Source organism: Stegodyphus dumicola, chromosome 6 (genome assembly GCF_044657685.1).
Source record: "Stegodyphus dumicola isolate Sdum_Otavi_A_Nest chromosome 6, ASM4465768v1".
NCBI classification, from domain to species: domain Eukaryota; kingdom Metazoa; phylum Arthropoda; class Arachnida; order Araneae; family Eresidae; genus Stegodyphus; species Stegodyphus dumicola.
The window spans coordinates 213,433,906-213,450,110 of NC_140773.1; the positions used below are offsets into that span (position 1 = coordinate 213,433,906).

Sequence of the window (16,205 nt, forward strand, 5' to 3'; positions counted from 1 at the left end):
GTTTGATGTCTCTTAACTATTTACCACTTATCTAGTTTTTCTCATCATTCTCTTTTCATTCTTTCAGCTTCAGAATCTGGGATAACCTCATTTGAAAATAATAAACAAAGTCTTGTGTTTCTTTGGAATATTTCATATCTTTGAAAGCTTTTTTGGAGTTATTTTGCTTCATTTTAAAGAACTATGCCAAAACGGAAAAGAGAGCTAACTGAAGAAGAAATTTGAAAGCTTCTACTAGTTTCTGGAAGGGCTAAATTATATATAGCATCATAAAACACAGAATCATAACAGAAGGTACTGAGAACAGCAACTAGGCTAGGGAACTGAACCTTGGCCAACAAGAATACACTGATTGTCATTGTATTGATGTTGGCCACTATCACACTTTTGGCCCTTGAGTGAATATGGACAATTCTGTCTTTGCATGCATTTTTCTGTCTTAAACAATAAAGGCATATTCCTCATGAAATTGTGCGAGGAATATGGCATTCAACAGTATATGACATAAAAAAAAAACAGAGAAAAATGGATATTTTGTGGGTTCTGACAGCCTCCTCAGAATGAATAACAGAAAAATATTTTGTTACGCTAAAGTAATAACCATGACATAGTGATGATTGATGGGTGACATAGCACTGCAATGAGGATGTGCCACCTGACACATACCTGATAGCTCAAGCCACAATGGACATAAAAAATCTAAGCGTACATGTTCTACAAGATGGTTACTCAAATTAAAAAATTTTATTGTATACGTATTTATTGTATAAGGCAGTGAAAATTTTCGGGGGAAAACATTTCTTTGCAGATGAATTTATCGAACTCATTAATACAGAAAATCTGAAATTACTAAAACCTTGACGATTTTGGACCTTGAAGACTTTGCACTACATATGTTTGCAATTTAGAAATATTGTTTTGAATTTGTACACTATGAAAAACATAACTCACCTTTGTAAGTATCAATTTCTTCACAGCAAAGAAAATTACAGATGAAATGAAGCCTGACAGCACGGGAGACAGAAACCAGGAGGACACTGAAACGTGAGCAGATCACCTGTGAGGAGTAAGTACACACACTCACACTTACTTTTACAACAACACACATTCAAACCTCGAAGACATTAATATAAATGGACCCATACAGCTGCCACACGCACTAACAGTAAAAAAATACCATTCTTCACATGGAAAGCTTTACAGATCAACCAATATGCAGGCAATAAAAATAAACCTTTCGGTAATGCTAATATTTAGCCCCTCCAATTTTTTTTAACCCGACATTATGTAATTTTCAAATGCAATAAATACACTAGCAGAAAGTATACAAAAATGTTGAATGTTTCACTGCAAATTTTTCATAACTATCTTCTATATTTGATTAAAATTTGTTAATATAATGTTTATGTAAATGTATACTAATAAGCTGTTAAGCTTTCTTAATCTCGCAGAAAAAACTAACGTACTAAATAAAGTTTTATATATGTTATCAGTTCTTCATAATCTTACATGCATTTTTAATATGATAGGTTTACATTTAATAAACTGAAACAGCATTTGTGATGCGTGAAACATCAAACTTTTCCAAGATACCAGCAAAGCAGCTTCATAAAATTTGAACATGATTTTCATATGATAAAAAAAAAAAAAAAAAAAAAAAAAAAACACTGAACTTTTGTTAAATACTAATTCAGAATTTCACAGCAATTTTCTGATTTAATATATAATGGTATTTAGTATATATTTTAATAACCCTCCTTCCCCAACTAAATTGAATAAATTGTGGGAAATATGAATGAAATTCTGGATATTCCTCTCTTGGTACACATTTGATTAGAAAACAACTAAAATTTTGTGCCAAAATGTCTATTAAGAAAGACTTGGATATGATTTTCTTCCAAAAATGTCATGAAAAATATGCACACAGCATTTGTTGTGTTCATGCAACACAGCATTTTAAATGTTCAAAACTTGTATGCTTCAGTACTTGAAATATGCAATTAAACCTTTAATATAGCAGAATACTGATAATCTGCACTCATTTTTGGATATAAACAAACAAAATCTGCTAATTTTCTGTTAATGGAAGTTACCAATAATAGCCTGTTTATATTATAGTTTTATAGCCTTGCCAGTCACCAAATGCAATAGCCTGTTTATACGGCTTTATAAATAGTTGTACAATAAATAGCTGTTAAAAATTTAATGTACACAATGCCAAATTTATGCAATTCTGAGATTTTTTTTTAAGCAAAAATATATCGCTGTTTACATGGGAAGCACAAGCGTTCTCCCTATATTCGCAGCAATTTGTGTTTGCTTAAAAAAAGTCAGAAAATTGCACAAATTCGGCATCGTATACTGCTTCCAAATTCTACATATTAAACATTACATGTATTACATGATATATTACTGGTATTACAAATGAATTTTCTTCATGAAGTTTTATATATTTTTAATATTGCTGCCATTTAGTTATATTTCAGGCCAACATTATGTTCGGCACAAAGTGCTGCTACGTGAAGAGTAGAGTACCCAAATTTTTAATTTTTAGAAAATTCAGCATGGCAAATTTAATGGCACTTTTTTCTTCTTACACACACACACACACACATATATATGTACAATGTCTCACAAAAACGATCGACCACTGTAACTTTTTTTAAAGCAATATGAGAAAGCTTTGAAATAAAATAATAAAGAATATTTTCCCTTTGAATACATATTTCCTTAGCTCTCTTTTTGTACCGAGTAAATTTCAAAAAAATTAAATAGTAAATTTAAAAAATAATGTTTTAGGCTGAAATGAAAAAAAAAAAAGAAAAGAAAAAAAAAAAAAGAAAAAAGAAAAGAGGAAGAATAAGAAGATGCCACAAAATTTATGAGAAATTTTAAAAATTTCTAATTAAAATGACCTGCAAAAAACAAAAAGCAAAACTTCATGAAATTAGTTTAGATAAAGAAGGTAGGCAAAAATCTAAAAATAATTTGCTTTTATAATTCAAATTTTCTTTTTAGAAAATATTCATTATTTTAATGTTTTCTTGCAATGGCTCAGTCATGAAAGGAAACCTCGCTAGAAATCCACAGATTAGTAACTAATTTACACCAAAAAGAAAGGGAAATCTATAAGAAAAATTGTCCATTTGCTTAATTTAAGTAATTCTAAAGTTTTTGATACTATTAAGCATTAAAAAAAGGAGGGGGAAAAGAATTGTATTAAGAACAAAAGAAGACCTATAACATCCTCTAAATTATCTGATGGAATGAAACATTTACTCTAAGGAATATTAAAAAGAATCCAAGACTGAGTACTCAATCCAAAACTTCTTGAGTTATTTGGAATATGTGTAAATCCAAAAATGTAAAAAGAGTAATGTAATCTGCAGAATACCATGTGCGAATCGCAAGGAAATTTTATGTCAGTAAAAAAAAAAAAGTATGAATTTGCTACAGCAAAATAAAAAGACACCCGACTATTACAGAAAAGTGTTGTTTGCTGATGAAAGCATATTTAGCATCTTTGGTTCAGATGGATGAGTGCTGATGTAGAGAAACCCCAAAGAAGTATCTCAGAAGCAAAACTTAGACCAACTTAAAACTTAGAGGAGAAGTTGGTATGAGGATCTATGGCACATTCCGATGTTAAATAATATAGAGTTTATAGATAGTATTACAGATAAAGTACCTTGACATCTTGAAGCAAAATTTGTCATCATCAGCACAAAAATTTAATATACAAAATAGTTTTAAATTCTACTAGAACAATGATCTAAAGCATACTCTGCACAATGCTTTACTGGCTGTTATATAAGTGTCCAGAAGTAATCAAGGCACCAGACCAATCAACAGATCTTAATCCTATTGAACATACTTGGCAGGAACTAGAACCGAAAATTCAAAATCAGAGCATACCTTCACGGGAACAACTGAACGCAAAGATTCAAAAGAAGTGTAAAAAAAGTTCACAATCAAAACAAAACAAAAACACCCTTGTGAAGTCAATGCTCAAAAGTTTAAATGATGTGATCAAATGTAAAGGTAATCCCACAACATATTAAGAAGCAAAAACAATGCAAGTTTTTGTCATTTTTGGATGTTATTAGAAGTGTCTATTTAGTTTCATGACAATAATTTTGCTCATTAAATAAAGGATATTGATTTACGAATTTAATTTTCATATTTTCAAAAATGTATTTATGATAAAAAATTTATATATAATCAAAATAAAAGCCTTTCTTTTTGTTTCAACTTATTAGTTTTCATGTTCATTAAAGAATATGAAAATTCAAAGAGTCCAATCATTTTTGTGAGCCACTGTAAATACATACAATATATTATATTTAAAAAAAACCTTTTAACAAAAATTACATTATATTTAAAACATTTTAATTGAAGAAGTAAATTAATTTTATTATTGAAGTTATTTAGCATTTTCAGAGGATATCAGTACACAGTTTTAAAATACACGCAGATTATAAATTTTCACAAGATTTTAAGTTTAGATAAATTCAGCTTTTTAATCTTATTTCACCATATTTAAAATTAATCTTGAGTTTATAATGGCTAGCATATGAAAGGTATTTGTTAATCATGTTTTAGATTAATGTTCCTTATAACAGGTTTGTTTGTATTTGCAGCAAATAAAGATTGATTATTAAAAATAACATTCGGAGATTTTTTTGGTATAAGAAAATGAGAGCATTTGGAGAACTTTTTTAAACCAACTAGTAGTGTTACCAGTTTATCTGTGCACGTGCAGAATATAATATCAGAAAAAGTTCTTTATATCTGTGAACTTGCAGACTAACATTATTACTAGCACTAACTAACTTTACTAGCATTATCGCATTTGAAAAAATATAACTGTTTAATGTACACACATTAAAGCAGTCACCACAGTCACCAAAACTGAGACACTGATCTCAACTGCAATCTGAAATTATGAAAGCCACATCATTCAAGGTAGAATTCTTATATATTGTGCAATAAGAATTTTCCTGTAGGTAACCAAAAAGCTATTTATGTGTTATTCTGCTGGAGTGATCACAAAAAAGTAATAGATAATTTAACACCTTTTACTTGAGTCGAAAAAGGCATAATTTTTTTCATCCATTTTATCTAGGCTAGTTTTTTTTTTTTTTTTTTTTTTTTTAATTACATAGAAGGGAAGAGACTACAACATCTAAGACAACCTCATGCAATACAGCATTGGAATAATCCTATTTTGTCAAAAATTTGCAAAATATAATTTTACACAGCTGTTGTCTCACTATATTTGACAAAATGCAACAACCTATTTATTTCAAAATAAAAAAAAGATGCTGACTTTTCTTAGAAACCTGTATTCAATGCTCAGTTCTCTTCAGTACTCCCTGAATATGGTAAATAAAGATCAAAAGCAATTTGCAATAAATGATAGCCACAGGTTTGACATATAATAACACATTTGCTTAATTAAATTGAAGAGGAATTTTGACAAATTGAAAAATTTAATAAAGCTTCCATAAAAGCAAAACTGACTATACATATAAATAAGCAAGAAGGAAAGGTATTTTTTTATTATCCACACCTCCATGGAAAACCAGCAACTCATTGCCGACTTTGTAAATTGGCTAAAACCATTTGTTTGACTACCTTTATGGCTTACGGCTACTATTCTGTTCATAAAATATAATAAAAAGAAGCAATTTCAAAACAGTAAGAAATTTTATGAACAGAAAACATTCTTAATGACTGATATTTACATTTTTACAGCCAATAAATACTGTTCAGAAAAATGACAGTTAAATATAAAGCATATATATCTATCTATATACGCTGAAATACACGCATGGCAAATGCATGTGCGAGTTGGCTGTTGTCCCGCGTATGTGTATTAAAAAATATGCCAAAATCAAGGCAGTTTTACCATATGCTGAATTGGGTTTACGAATAATTAGAAAATACTTAGGAAAGGATTTAGGTGGCTAACAATATTAAAATATTTCACCTCACAGAATATTTAAAGTAAAAAACATTACAAAGTTATAAAACTGCAATTTAAAATTAAAACAGATTATAGAGATATTATTAGTCAATGATTATAAAAATTTGAATCACTATTTTATAATTAACAAATTATCTTAAACGTATACTAGAAATTTATAATTAATCATATTTGTTTGAATTGAGTAATGTTAAAAATTATTATTACAACTGTTTATATGAAAAACAAAACTGACCAAATTTTTTATTATATTAAAATCATACTTCCAACATGCAAGTAATACATTACTTTTTATTATTACTTATTACCTGAATTTTTTTAAAAAAAGAAAAATACAAGCATCGTACCTATCTTCCCCAACATCATCCATTTTATACCCATAAATCCTCTTGCTACAAGAGAAAAGCCAACTACTGCACCAATAATACTGTGAGTTCCTGATATAGGCCAACGAAAAAATGTTGCAACCAAATTCCATATTGCACTACCTAAAAATAAAATTAAAATATTATATTCATGGTTGAAAATAAAATTCAAATTTAATTTTGATTTCAGATACTACATTAATATTACATACCTATTAAGGCTGCCAGATAACCTAACAACAGCTCTTTTTCAAATCCAGAATACATTTCCACATCAAAAATACCTTTCCGTACTGTATCTGAAACCTTATAACCTGTATCAAAATGAAATAAAAATTAGAAAAATGTTATCATGTAATTCCACAGAAATCTAATAGGTATAATTCAATATGAAACCATCAGTTCAGTGTACAGATGCATAAACATTCTTTACAGAATAACAATTAAATAGCAAATCTAGAACTGTTACTAAAATGATCATTAGATATGACATAATTTTATTTGCTTAATGAACAGCACAATTTAATAATATGGTAAGACCTCGCTTAAAACTGTTTCAATATTATGCAGTAGTAATGGAATTCCCTGAAATTGTATCTGGTACTGGTATTACTGTGTTAGTTTATCTCAAAGCGGGAGCTTTTTATTTTATTAGCACCAACTTTTATTTTGCAATACAATTTATTAGCAAATTCGAGAAGTGCAAAATAAGCAACATTATTAATCAGAAAGGGAAAAACTATCAATCATTACTCCTATATGGTTAGAACACTCCAAACAATAAAAAGTACTCAAAAAGAATGTACTGCTTCTAATGTTAAATCTTCCTAATGCATCAACTGAAACAATAGAAAATCCACTGACACAAAATTCAATTGCAAGTCATTAAATACATCTGCAGCAATAATAAATAAAATAATAAACCAAGATTTATAACTTAAAAAAGCTAAAACAACATAATGTTCCCCAGCTTTTTGCCAAAGCATGTTGCTCAACATAGAAAATTTGTAGAACCCTGTATGGAAACTTATTTTATAGGAGATAAATGGAAATACATTGTGACCCTTGATGAAGCATGGGCTTACCTAAATGATTGCAGCAAAGAAAGTTTTACATCTGATACTTAAAGAAATGGAATTTCTTTAATCCAATGACTTTCAAAGAGTGACACTTATCATGACAAAGCAACAAATCATATTTCAAAAAGTACTACTGCATTCCTTAAAAAAATGAAAGACTGATATACGTGTTGCACATACACCCTATCAGTGTATTCCCCCATGAAGTCTCAAGATTTCACCTATGAATTATTGTCCCTTTTTTTCTCTTAAAAAGAACTATTTCCAAGTGCAAACCGACCACAATTAATGGCCTCTGGGAAGTAGTAGAAGAGGAATGGAAATCAATATCCCTGGAAATTTTATGAAAAACCATAAAAATCACGATGTCCACTTATAGTCCCAAAAAAGACTAAAGACCCTCTTCACATTTTAAACATTAATTAAATAGCCTTGAAATCACTCTAAAAATGTGTAAACAGCTTTAGTACTTGTTGCAGAAAACAGGAAAATTTAGACAACTTCTTCAGCCCTCCCCCCCCCAAAAAAAAAGAAAAAGAGAAGAACCTTTCTCATTACAAACATAATGTCTTTATGCAAACTTCTTTTGATTTTGTGAATTTTTATGAATGGCTTTATAAATAAACATCAACATTAACAATAAATAAGTGTCTAATAAATGTAATTAAAAAAGTATAACTCATAAACATTATAAAATAAAAATGGAGAAGAAAAATAAGTGTTCTTATTCTCAGTTGTTTCATTTATCCCCATTATTTACATGTTTTAAGATGACCTTGTTCAATGCTATTTATCTTAGTGCTGGAAACTTACTAAAACGTACCTCTTACATTAAAGCGAGGTCTCACTATGCAACTAGTTTTCATTCACATTTGGGTTTTTGAGACATTCTACAGTCCTTTTGTTTTAAAAATTCAGTTACATTATCATATAAAATTAATCATTTTTAATGTTAATAATTTATGGATTTGTAAATTTCCATAGCTTATTTCCATTTACAACATTTCGCATGAAGCCAACAATTACTTTTTAGAAATGCATGAAGAAACAGTAAAGACTAATTTCACTCCAGGTGAAGAAGTGCTTTAACCTTTTCAGTTCCAAATATTTATTTTTTATTCTAAAAATCTGAAATGTGCAAAATATACTCATCTTACATTCAAACTAAAAGGATAAAATTTAAAAAATCTTAATTTTTTAATTAAAATTCTAAACAATTACAAATGGCATCATCCAGAATTAAGTGGTGAATGAGTCAAAATAGAACTAATGCCATTAGGAATCATTGGCTGATACAAAATAATTTGAATAATGTATTTTTAAAACATGAAATAACTAAATTTACACTTATTGACATAGCAGCTAGTGCTAAACAATGTATTTCCGAAAAGTACTTTAATATCTGTACACTATAACATATTTGGTACCATATTCGGTTTTGAGGGCCATAAAAAATTGCCAAACTATTGTTCATGCCAGTGCTGCCAAAAATAATTGCGGCAACCCTAATGCAAGAAAGGAAGTATAATAGTAAATAACTATCTAAGATTGATGTTTTAATTTAGATGAAAGATTAATTTCATATACTTTTTTATTATTATAATTTATATAAAAAAGGCTAAACATGACTGAATGGAAGCAGAAGAATATATAACTATTTCAGATCATTATTATAATTTATATAAAAATTGCTAAACATAACTGAATGGATGCCTGCATCGCTATTTCGCTACCAAGTTATCACTAAAGCATAATTTCATCTCGCTAGTTATTCAAACATAATTTTCTATAATGAATGATGCTTTTTCTTTGAAAAAATTCTAGGTAAAGTGCAGAATCGCCCACTTATTTGTTTGCTGCTTTTTACAAGGGTAAAACCAATTGGATTTTTGTCAATTTTCTTTTACTTTTTAAGTGAAATTAGGTTGATGTGTACATAGACAAAAAGTACTGGTGCAATTCTGGGATTTTTTTTTAAAGTGAAAATAGGTCATTGTGCACATGGATACCAAGTATGTGCAATTCTTAAAAATGCGTCAAGCAGCGAGTGATTCTGCACTTTACCGAAAATTCCATTGCAGACTTTTTGTCATGGGCAATTCCCAAATTGTTAAATCCATATGATATCAAAAAAGGATTTATAAATTAAACTAGTATTTCAATGGCATCTTAAGAAATATAAAACTATATAAACTTAAGCAATCTGAAATCAGCGCGTACGCTAGATTTGGCGCTCTGTTTAAATGGGCGCGTTTGCTAGATTTGCCGCTTTTGAGCATACATTTTCGCTGCAATTTTTTTACGTTTCTCAAAACGAAATAGTACAACATACGAGTATTTTATCTGAAACGATTTAAAAAGTTAAAAGTTTTCCATATTAAATATCTACTTTTAAACCACACTGCAAAAACTTTTATGTTCCACTTATGTGGCTTATTTTTGATACATTGCTTTAGTCTCCTTGCATTGGATTTTAATCAACACTAACATGCTCTTCTTTATCTAATTTTTTTAAGTTCTCACAAAAGGCTTTTATCATAGGCCTAATTTTAAAGTCTGCCATGACCAGATTGACTACAGGGTATATTTTTGTTGTTTTCTTTGACAAGATAGAGACATGAAGATTGAAAATTATTTGGAGGCACAACATCTCCAATCACGAGGAATCTTGTTGGGTAATAACATCATGCTATTACTACAGCTGCAAGCCAATATCGACACAAGGCCCGTCATGAAATGAATTCCTAGAAATACCTCCATTTCAGCTTTATTTGTGTTTATTGAATTTGCTGTTTTTTCACATGAATATATGTTAGTTGGATTGACCAAATTATCAGTTATATTGTCATCACAAAAAGAGTAAAGTATTCATATGGTGTAAATAATTCAAGTAGTGTAGCTGAAAATTGTCCTTGAAATATAGACTCAAAGTTCTGATGATCTTTTTGTACCCAAGGAACAGTTTCAATCAATTTCTTTTTTTGAATTACTTATTTTCTTACCTTGTGTCTCACTAGTTGGCTCAGGATTTTTACTACTATCTAATTTCATAATTTCTAGTTCATCCTCTTCCAAATGATTTTCATATTCAGCATCTATCATTTTTTCTTGTTCCTCTTCTACTTGGATCTCAATTATTTATTCCCAACAGATATAAACTGAGCTACATCAATTGACTGATTATTAACTCCTTTCTGGATTTCACCATCCATAGATAAATTCTGTGTAACATTTTCACTAATTTCTTCACTGGAATCTTCCAATTCAACATCTGAAAAATCTCCATTCATCATCAAATAAACTGCCAGATCAATTGATAAAATTTCTGATATATGCTTTGACATATTGAAAAATTATCACATAAAACAATAAATCCTATGTTTAGTCATAAATATATCTCCAAAGTAGCAAATAATAGTAATAACAGTGCAAATCATAAGGAAGCAACACAGCATCTATGAGATGTTGAGTTCTATTCAACTCTTACTGATGCCATTTGGAATCAGGGCTGTGGAGTCAGCCGGAATCAGGATTTAGGCAGATTTCTGGGTAAATGGAGTCAGAACTGGAGTCGCTAAAAAGACGTTGACTCCGACTCCTGTTTTTGTTGGACAGTTTCAACTTGAAATGAAATTAAAGTGAATTAGAAAAACATTTAATCACAAACTGAGTTATTTTTATTTATGAACTATATACATTAATAATATTTAGTTATTTTCCATTTGATTGACATATTAATAAATAAATATAAGGGAGGAGGATGGATGTGATATTTGACATTATTCATTACACTGATTCAATTAGTTACTTTATAAGGTATTTCTCCCACCTTCTTGGTGTGGTGGTCTGCATGCTGGGCCGGTATTCCAGAGGTCTGTGGTTTGATTCCCGGCAAAGACATTTGCTCCTTTTTCATCTTGCCTGCTTCCAAAATACCTAACGTCTCTACAGTGGCACCTGAACTAAAAAGGTGTTGGATGATGATTCTCCACACCCAGGATTTGGCAATTGGGTCCCTTAAAACCTCAGTCGCCTTTTAAAAGGGGAAGTATATAAGGTATTTCTCCCGCCTCCTTGGTGTGGTAGTCCGCACACTGGGCCGGTATTCCAGAGGTCCGTGGTTTGATTCCTGGCGAAGCCATTTGCTCATTTTTCATCTTTCCTGCTTCCAAAATACCTAATGCCTCTACAACTTCTTCAGCTCATAGATGGCATTGCATTGTTGTAGCATAATTCACAACAAGAAAAAGGAGCCCATGGCTGGAAAATACATCAAATACTACAAATCTCATTGTTAAATTTAGGCAAGCAGCAATAGCAGCAAGGACTCCCAAAAGTGAAGCAATTCTTAGGAGGTGAGTAGGAAAAGGAGCAATGGGATGGGGAAGAACACTGTGAAAAAAAAAGGGAGACAGTTCTATATCTCCCGTTCTACTATATATATCGATTGACAAAATTCAATTTGCGTTTTTCATGTCTTGAAAGCGTGACTTGGGATATGTATTAGATTTATATGCAGCATTGTTCTAATATAGGTATTTTGACAAAAAATCAGACTTTATCTGAAATGACATGCCAGCATTTTTTCCATACTTTGATTCTACGACTCAAATTATGCCAAACTGCCAAGTTTTGTAAAAATCGCATGAGTAGTTTTTAAAAAATTAGCTCTCAAAATTTTAACTCCTCAATGTTAATTGAATTTGATATATATTTATTAATATCTCTTTTTTTTATTAAACTTCTTTGATTCCTTCTACCAGAATTCGAAATTTAGGTTCATTCCAAATAAAATACATCTATTTTTTATGGTTTATTTTTAAAATTTGCATTTTTAAATGAATTTTTTAAAAAATTTTCAAATTTTTTTTTTTTATGGTCAGCTATAAAATTTTAAAGATTACCTTAAAGTAGATGTATTTCTAGGCATACCTACAAAAAATTAGAGTTTTTGGTACTATTCCATTTTGAGGACCGTAAAAAAATTGCAGCGAAAATGTATGCGCAAAAGCGCCAAATCTAGCGTATGTGCTGATTTCAGACTGCGTAACTGGATTTCTATATTTCTTAAGACGCCATTGAAATACTAGTTTAATTTTTAAATCCTTTTTTGATTTTAAATTCTTTTTTGATATCCTATGGATTTAACAATTTGGGAATTGCCCATGACGAAAAGTCTGCAATAGAATTTTTTCAAAGAAAAGGCATCATTCATCATAGAAAATTATGTTTGAACAACCAACGAAATGAAACTATGCTTTAGCAAATAACTCGGTAGCGAAATAGCGATGCAGGCATCCATTCAGTTATGTTTAGCAATCTTTATATAAATTATAATAATGATTTGAATTAGTTATTTACTCTTATACTTCCATTCAGTCATGTTTAGCCTTTTTTATATAAATTATAATACTAAAAAAGTATTATATGAAATTAACCTTTCATCTAAATTTAAACATCAATCTTAGATAGTTATTTACTATTATAACTTCCTTTCTTGCAATAGGGTTGCCGCAATTATTTTTGGCAGCACTGGCATCAACAATAGTTTGGCGATTTTTTACGGCCCTCAAAACCGAATAGTACTGAGTTTTTTATTCAAAATTTCCTGAGATATACATGAATTTTTATATATTGGGCCATTTTGAAATTTGGCATATTTGTTATATGTGATAATAATTCAAGCAAAGAGAATTATTATTGGCACAAACTGAGAAAACTTTGGCAAGATAAATTTTTGAATTTGTCTGTAAATTTCCCACCAAATTTTATAAAATTTAATATTCAGGCATAATTTGAGCCAAAAAATTGAAATATGGAAAAAATTGGGATGCTATTTCAGAAAAAGTCCAATTTTGTATCATACCCTATATATAAATCTAATAATATCCTAAGTCGCGCTTTTGAGACGTGAAAAATGAAAGTTGAATTTCGTCAATCGGCCCAGTTGAAAGGAAGATATAGAACTGTTTCCCCCACACACAGACAGTGTACATATCTGATGATAAAGAGTTTTGTTAGAATTAAGAACTTTTTTTAGAAGATAGATATCCCAATGTTTTCACCAGCAAAGACTATGGAATGATCTTGCAGAATTGGAAGCTCTTCTACATGGTGTATAGCCATAAAAAAGCTACGATCTGAAGAATTAATAGGAGGCTTGTTTCTGCAAGAATGGAAAAATGTGATGTTTGTTCTTTCTAAAATGGAATGGCTTACTGCAGAAGGAATCACTTCCTTAATGAAAAAAACAGAAACTAGCTTGCAAGACAATGAGATCTTACTGGTTCAATATAATATATGTAGATCCAAAACATTGAATTTTGTTGAATGATGAACAAATTAAAAAAGCAAAGAAAGCCATCTATGAACTTTTACTGACAATGAAAACATTCTCAGAAGAACAGGAGTACTCAAATCAAAACAGACTGCAGGCATTGCAACCGAGTCTCTATCATCCTCTTCCATTGAAGAATTGAGAACTATTTGGATAATATTGAAAAAGCTACGGCAAAGCAAATGAAAATAAAGAACCAAGAGACTTTAGATATAAGACTGAAAAAATACAAACAAGATTTCTAAACAGCCCTTGAAGAAATAGAGAAATATGATCGCTCTTGCAAGACACCTCTTTTAGAACAAACACAAATCTACCGTGAAAAGTTAAAAGAAGTAGCCCTAAGAGTAACAGCTCTTCCTCCTACTTAAGTTAGTGTGGAAAGACTATTCTCAGCTCTGAAGTTTATGAAATCAGATCTACGGTTCTTTATCAACGAAGGTCTTGCCAAAGCTATATTGTTTCTTAGAAATTACTAATGCCAGTTTTTTCATTTCATAATAAATACTAATTAATATAAATAATCTGCTATGCCATTATTTTTTTTCCTTTTCTGTAGCATTTATTGCTTCTTTTATATTAAAAAAAAAAAAAGTAAGCTGTAATACATGTGTATAGGTTTACATATATATGAGGGAGTCGGAGTCTTTAAAATTCCAGGAGTCATAGCTGGAGTCGGCCACTTTCCCTACCAACTCCACAGCCCTGTTTGGAATCATGACTTTCAATAATAAAAACACCAACATTTTAAAGAAATATTTAAAATACTTCTTATAAACATTAAAAAATGAAAAAGTATATGATACTGTTAATTCACTTTAATTGTTGCAAAAATGAAATTGCTTTGACATGTTTATTGAAACAAAGTAAAATTTAAACTAGTATTATTTCATTCATCAAAGGAGATAGTGCAGCCATTTACTGGTAGAAAACATACATCCACATATTGGTGGAGAAATACATGTAGATTATAACAGTATTCATTTGGAATCAGTGGAAGTTTTAGGCGGGAAGAAAAAAAAAAAAAAAAAAATAATAATTATGTTTACAATCTAAGGAGTACTTTTTTAAATGTTTGATCTGATAGGATCTCTGGACTATATAAAGTTTTTTAAGTTATAAATATTGGTTTATTATTTTATTTATTGTAACTACAGATGAATTTAAAGATTTGCAATTGATTACTGTGTGGGTGGATTTCGTTTTGTTACCAATAATTTAACTTTAGAAACGGTATGGACCCTATTCTGATGTTCGTTTGAAATCTTTCCATATAGAAATAATAATTTACAGTTTTTTTGCTGTTCAATAAATAATATTGCTTATTATTCTGTACTTCAAAATTTTAATAATATGCATTTCACATTTTTGAGCTATGGAATAGAAATCTTTCTCTTCAGAAAGCATATCCTTTGATCCACAACTTGCTTACATGTGATATATTGAAAGGAGAATAAATTTAAAAATAGCAGATGGTATTTCTCATTTCAAATAACAAGCTGTTGCCAGAAATTTTAATTCCAAGACATTTGCTTTTTTTCAAATTTTTTCAATGAAACTGTTCTAAAAATGTGTAAACACTTTCTGTACTTGCAACTTCATATTAACTGACACTTATCATTTTCACGGTCTCATTTGTCATAGCATGCCAATACATACAGGGTTATTTGTATTTCCATAAACCAATTTTAAAATTCATAAAAAGTATATTATGTAACCAATACAAAGTTTTATGGTGCTGAAATAGAGGAATCTCTTACAATGGCTCAATGAGCTCACCTGGTATGCATTTGGGTGGATTTACTTGGATACACTGGAAAGCTGATGGATATCACAGTTGAATGAAAACTGTGATGATTACTTTTTTCAACAAGACAGAAATAATTATTAACAATTAATAAATATGTATAATTACATAACAGAAAATATTAAATTTTCTGCTACTCATTAAAAAAATGTTTCTTGACCCATATTTTGGAAAGCACTTTACGAATGCAGTTATTAGTTAGTTCCTGTTCAATGAATGGATGCTCTATCAGATCACTATTTTTATCTAAAGATACAAATGATAAAAAAAATCTTTTTTTTCGAACTTCAAAACATTTTTAAGAGAATGTCCTAAATGTTCAAATTTGAGATTTTTGCAGCATCACAATAAAATTATAACTTCATTATAGAAAAAAAGCTCTATGTCCTTCAGCTATTACATTATTTTTAAGATAGCAATGCAATCAATACATGTATTTTAAAATGGAAAGGATTTAATACTAATAATATGTTTAGTGATATGTATATTAAATTATTAATAAAAATAACTAAGGTTTGTTCTTTATACTTTCAAATAAAGAGAAAGATTAAACCCATAAGGATACATTTTTTCAGTTTCACATATTTGATTAAATTACTGAAATTAATACACTTTCCCCCCCAAAACT

General features: G+C 29.6%; 1 protein-coding gene across 6 annotated transcripts in view; it reads right to left on the bottom strand.

Moving 5' to 3' along the window:
- Positions 1 to 16,205, bottom strand: part of LOC118191680 (sodium-dependent phosphate transporter 1-B-like) — a 319,865-nt gene that overhangs the window by 22,070 nt on the left and 281,590 nt on the right. For 5 of the 6 annotated variants that reach the window (XM_085819491.1, XM_035362513.2, XM_085819492.1 and 2 more), the window contains 3 exons: positions 6,567 to 6,668; positions 6,337 to 6,477; positions 952 to 1,037 (listed from right to left, as the gene is read on the bottom strand). In XM_085819491.1, coding sequence (XP_085675617.1) covers positions 952 to 1,037; positions 6,337 to 6,477; positions 6,567 to 6,668 — 329 coding nt within the window. Of the gene's footprint in view, positions 1 to 951; positions 1,038 to 6,336; positions 6,478 to 6,566; positions 6,669 to 10,435; positions 10,581 to 16,205 lie in introns of those variants that run through there. The other variant, XM_035362517.2, reaches the window with a different exon arrangement.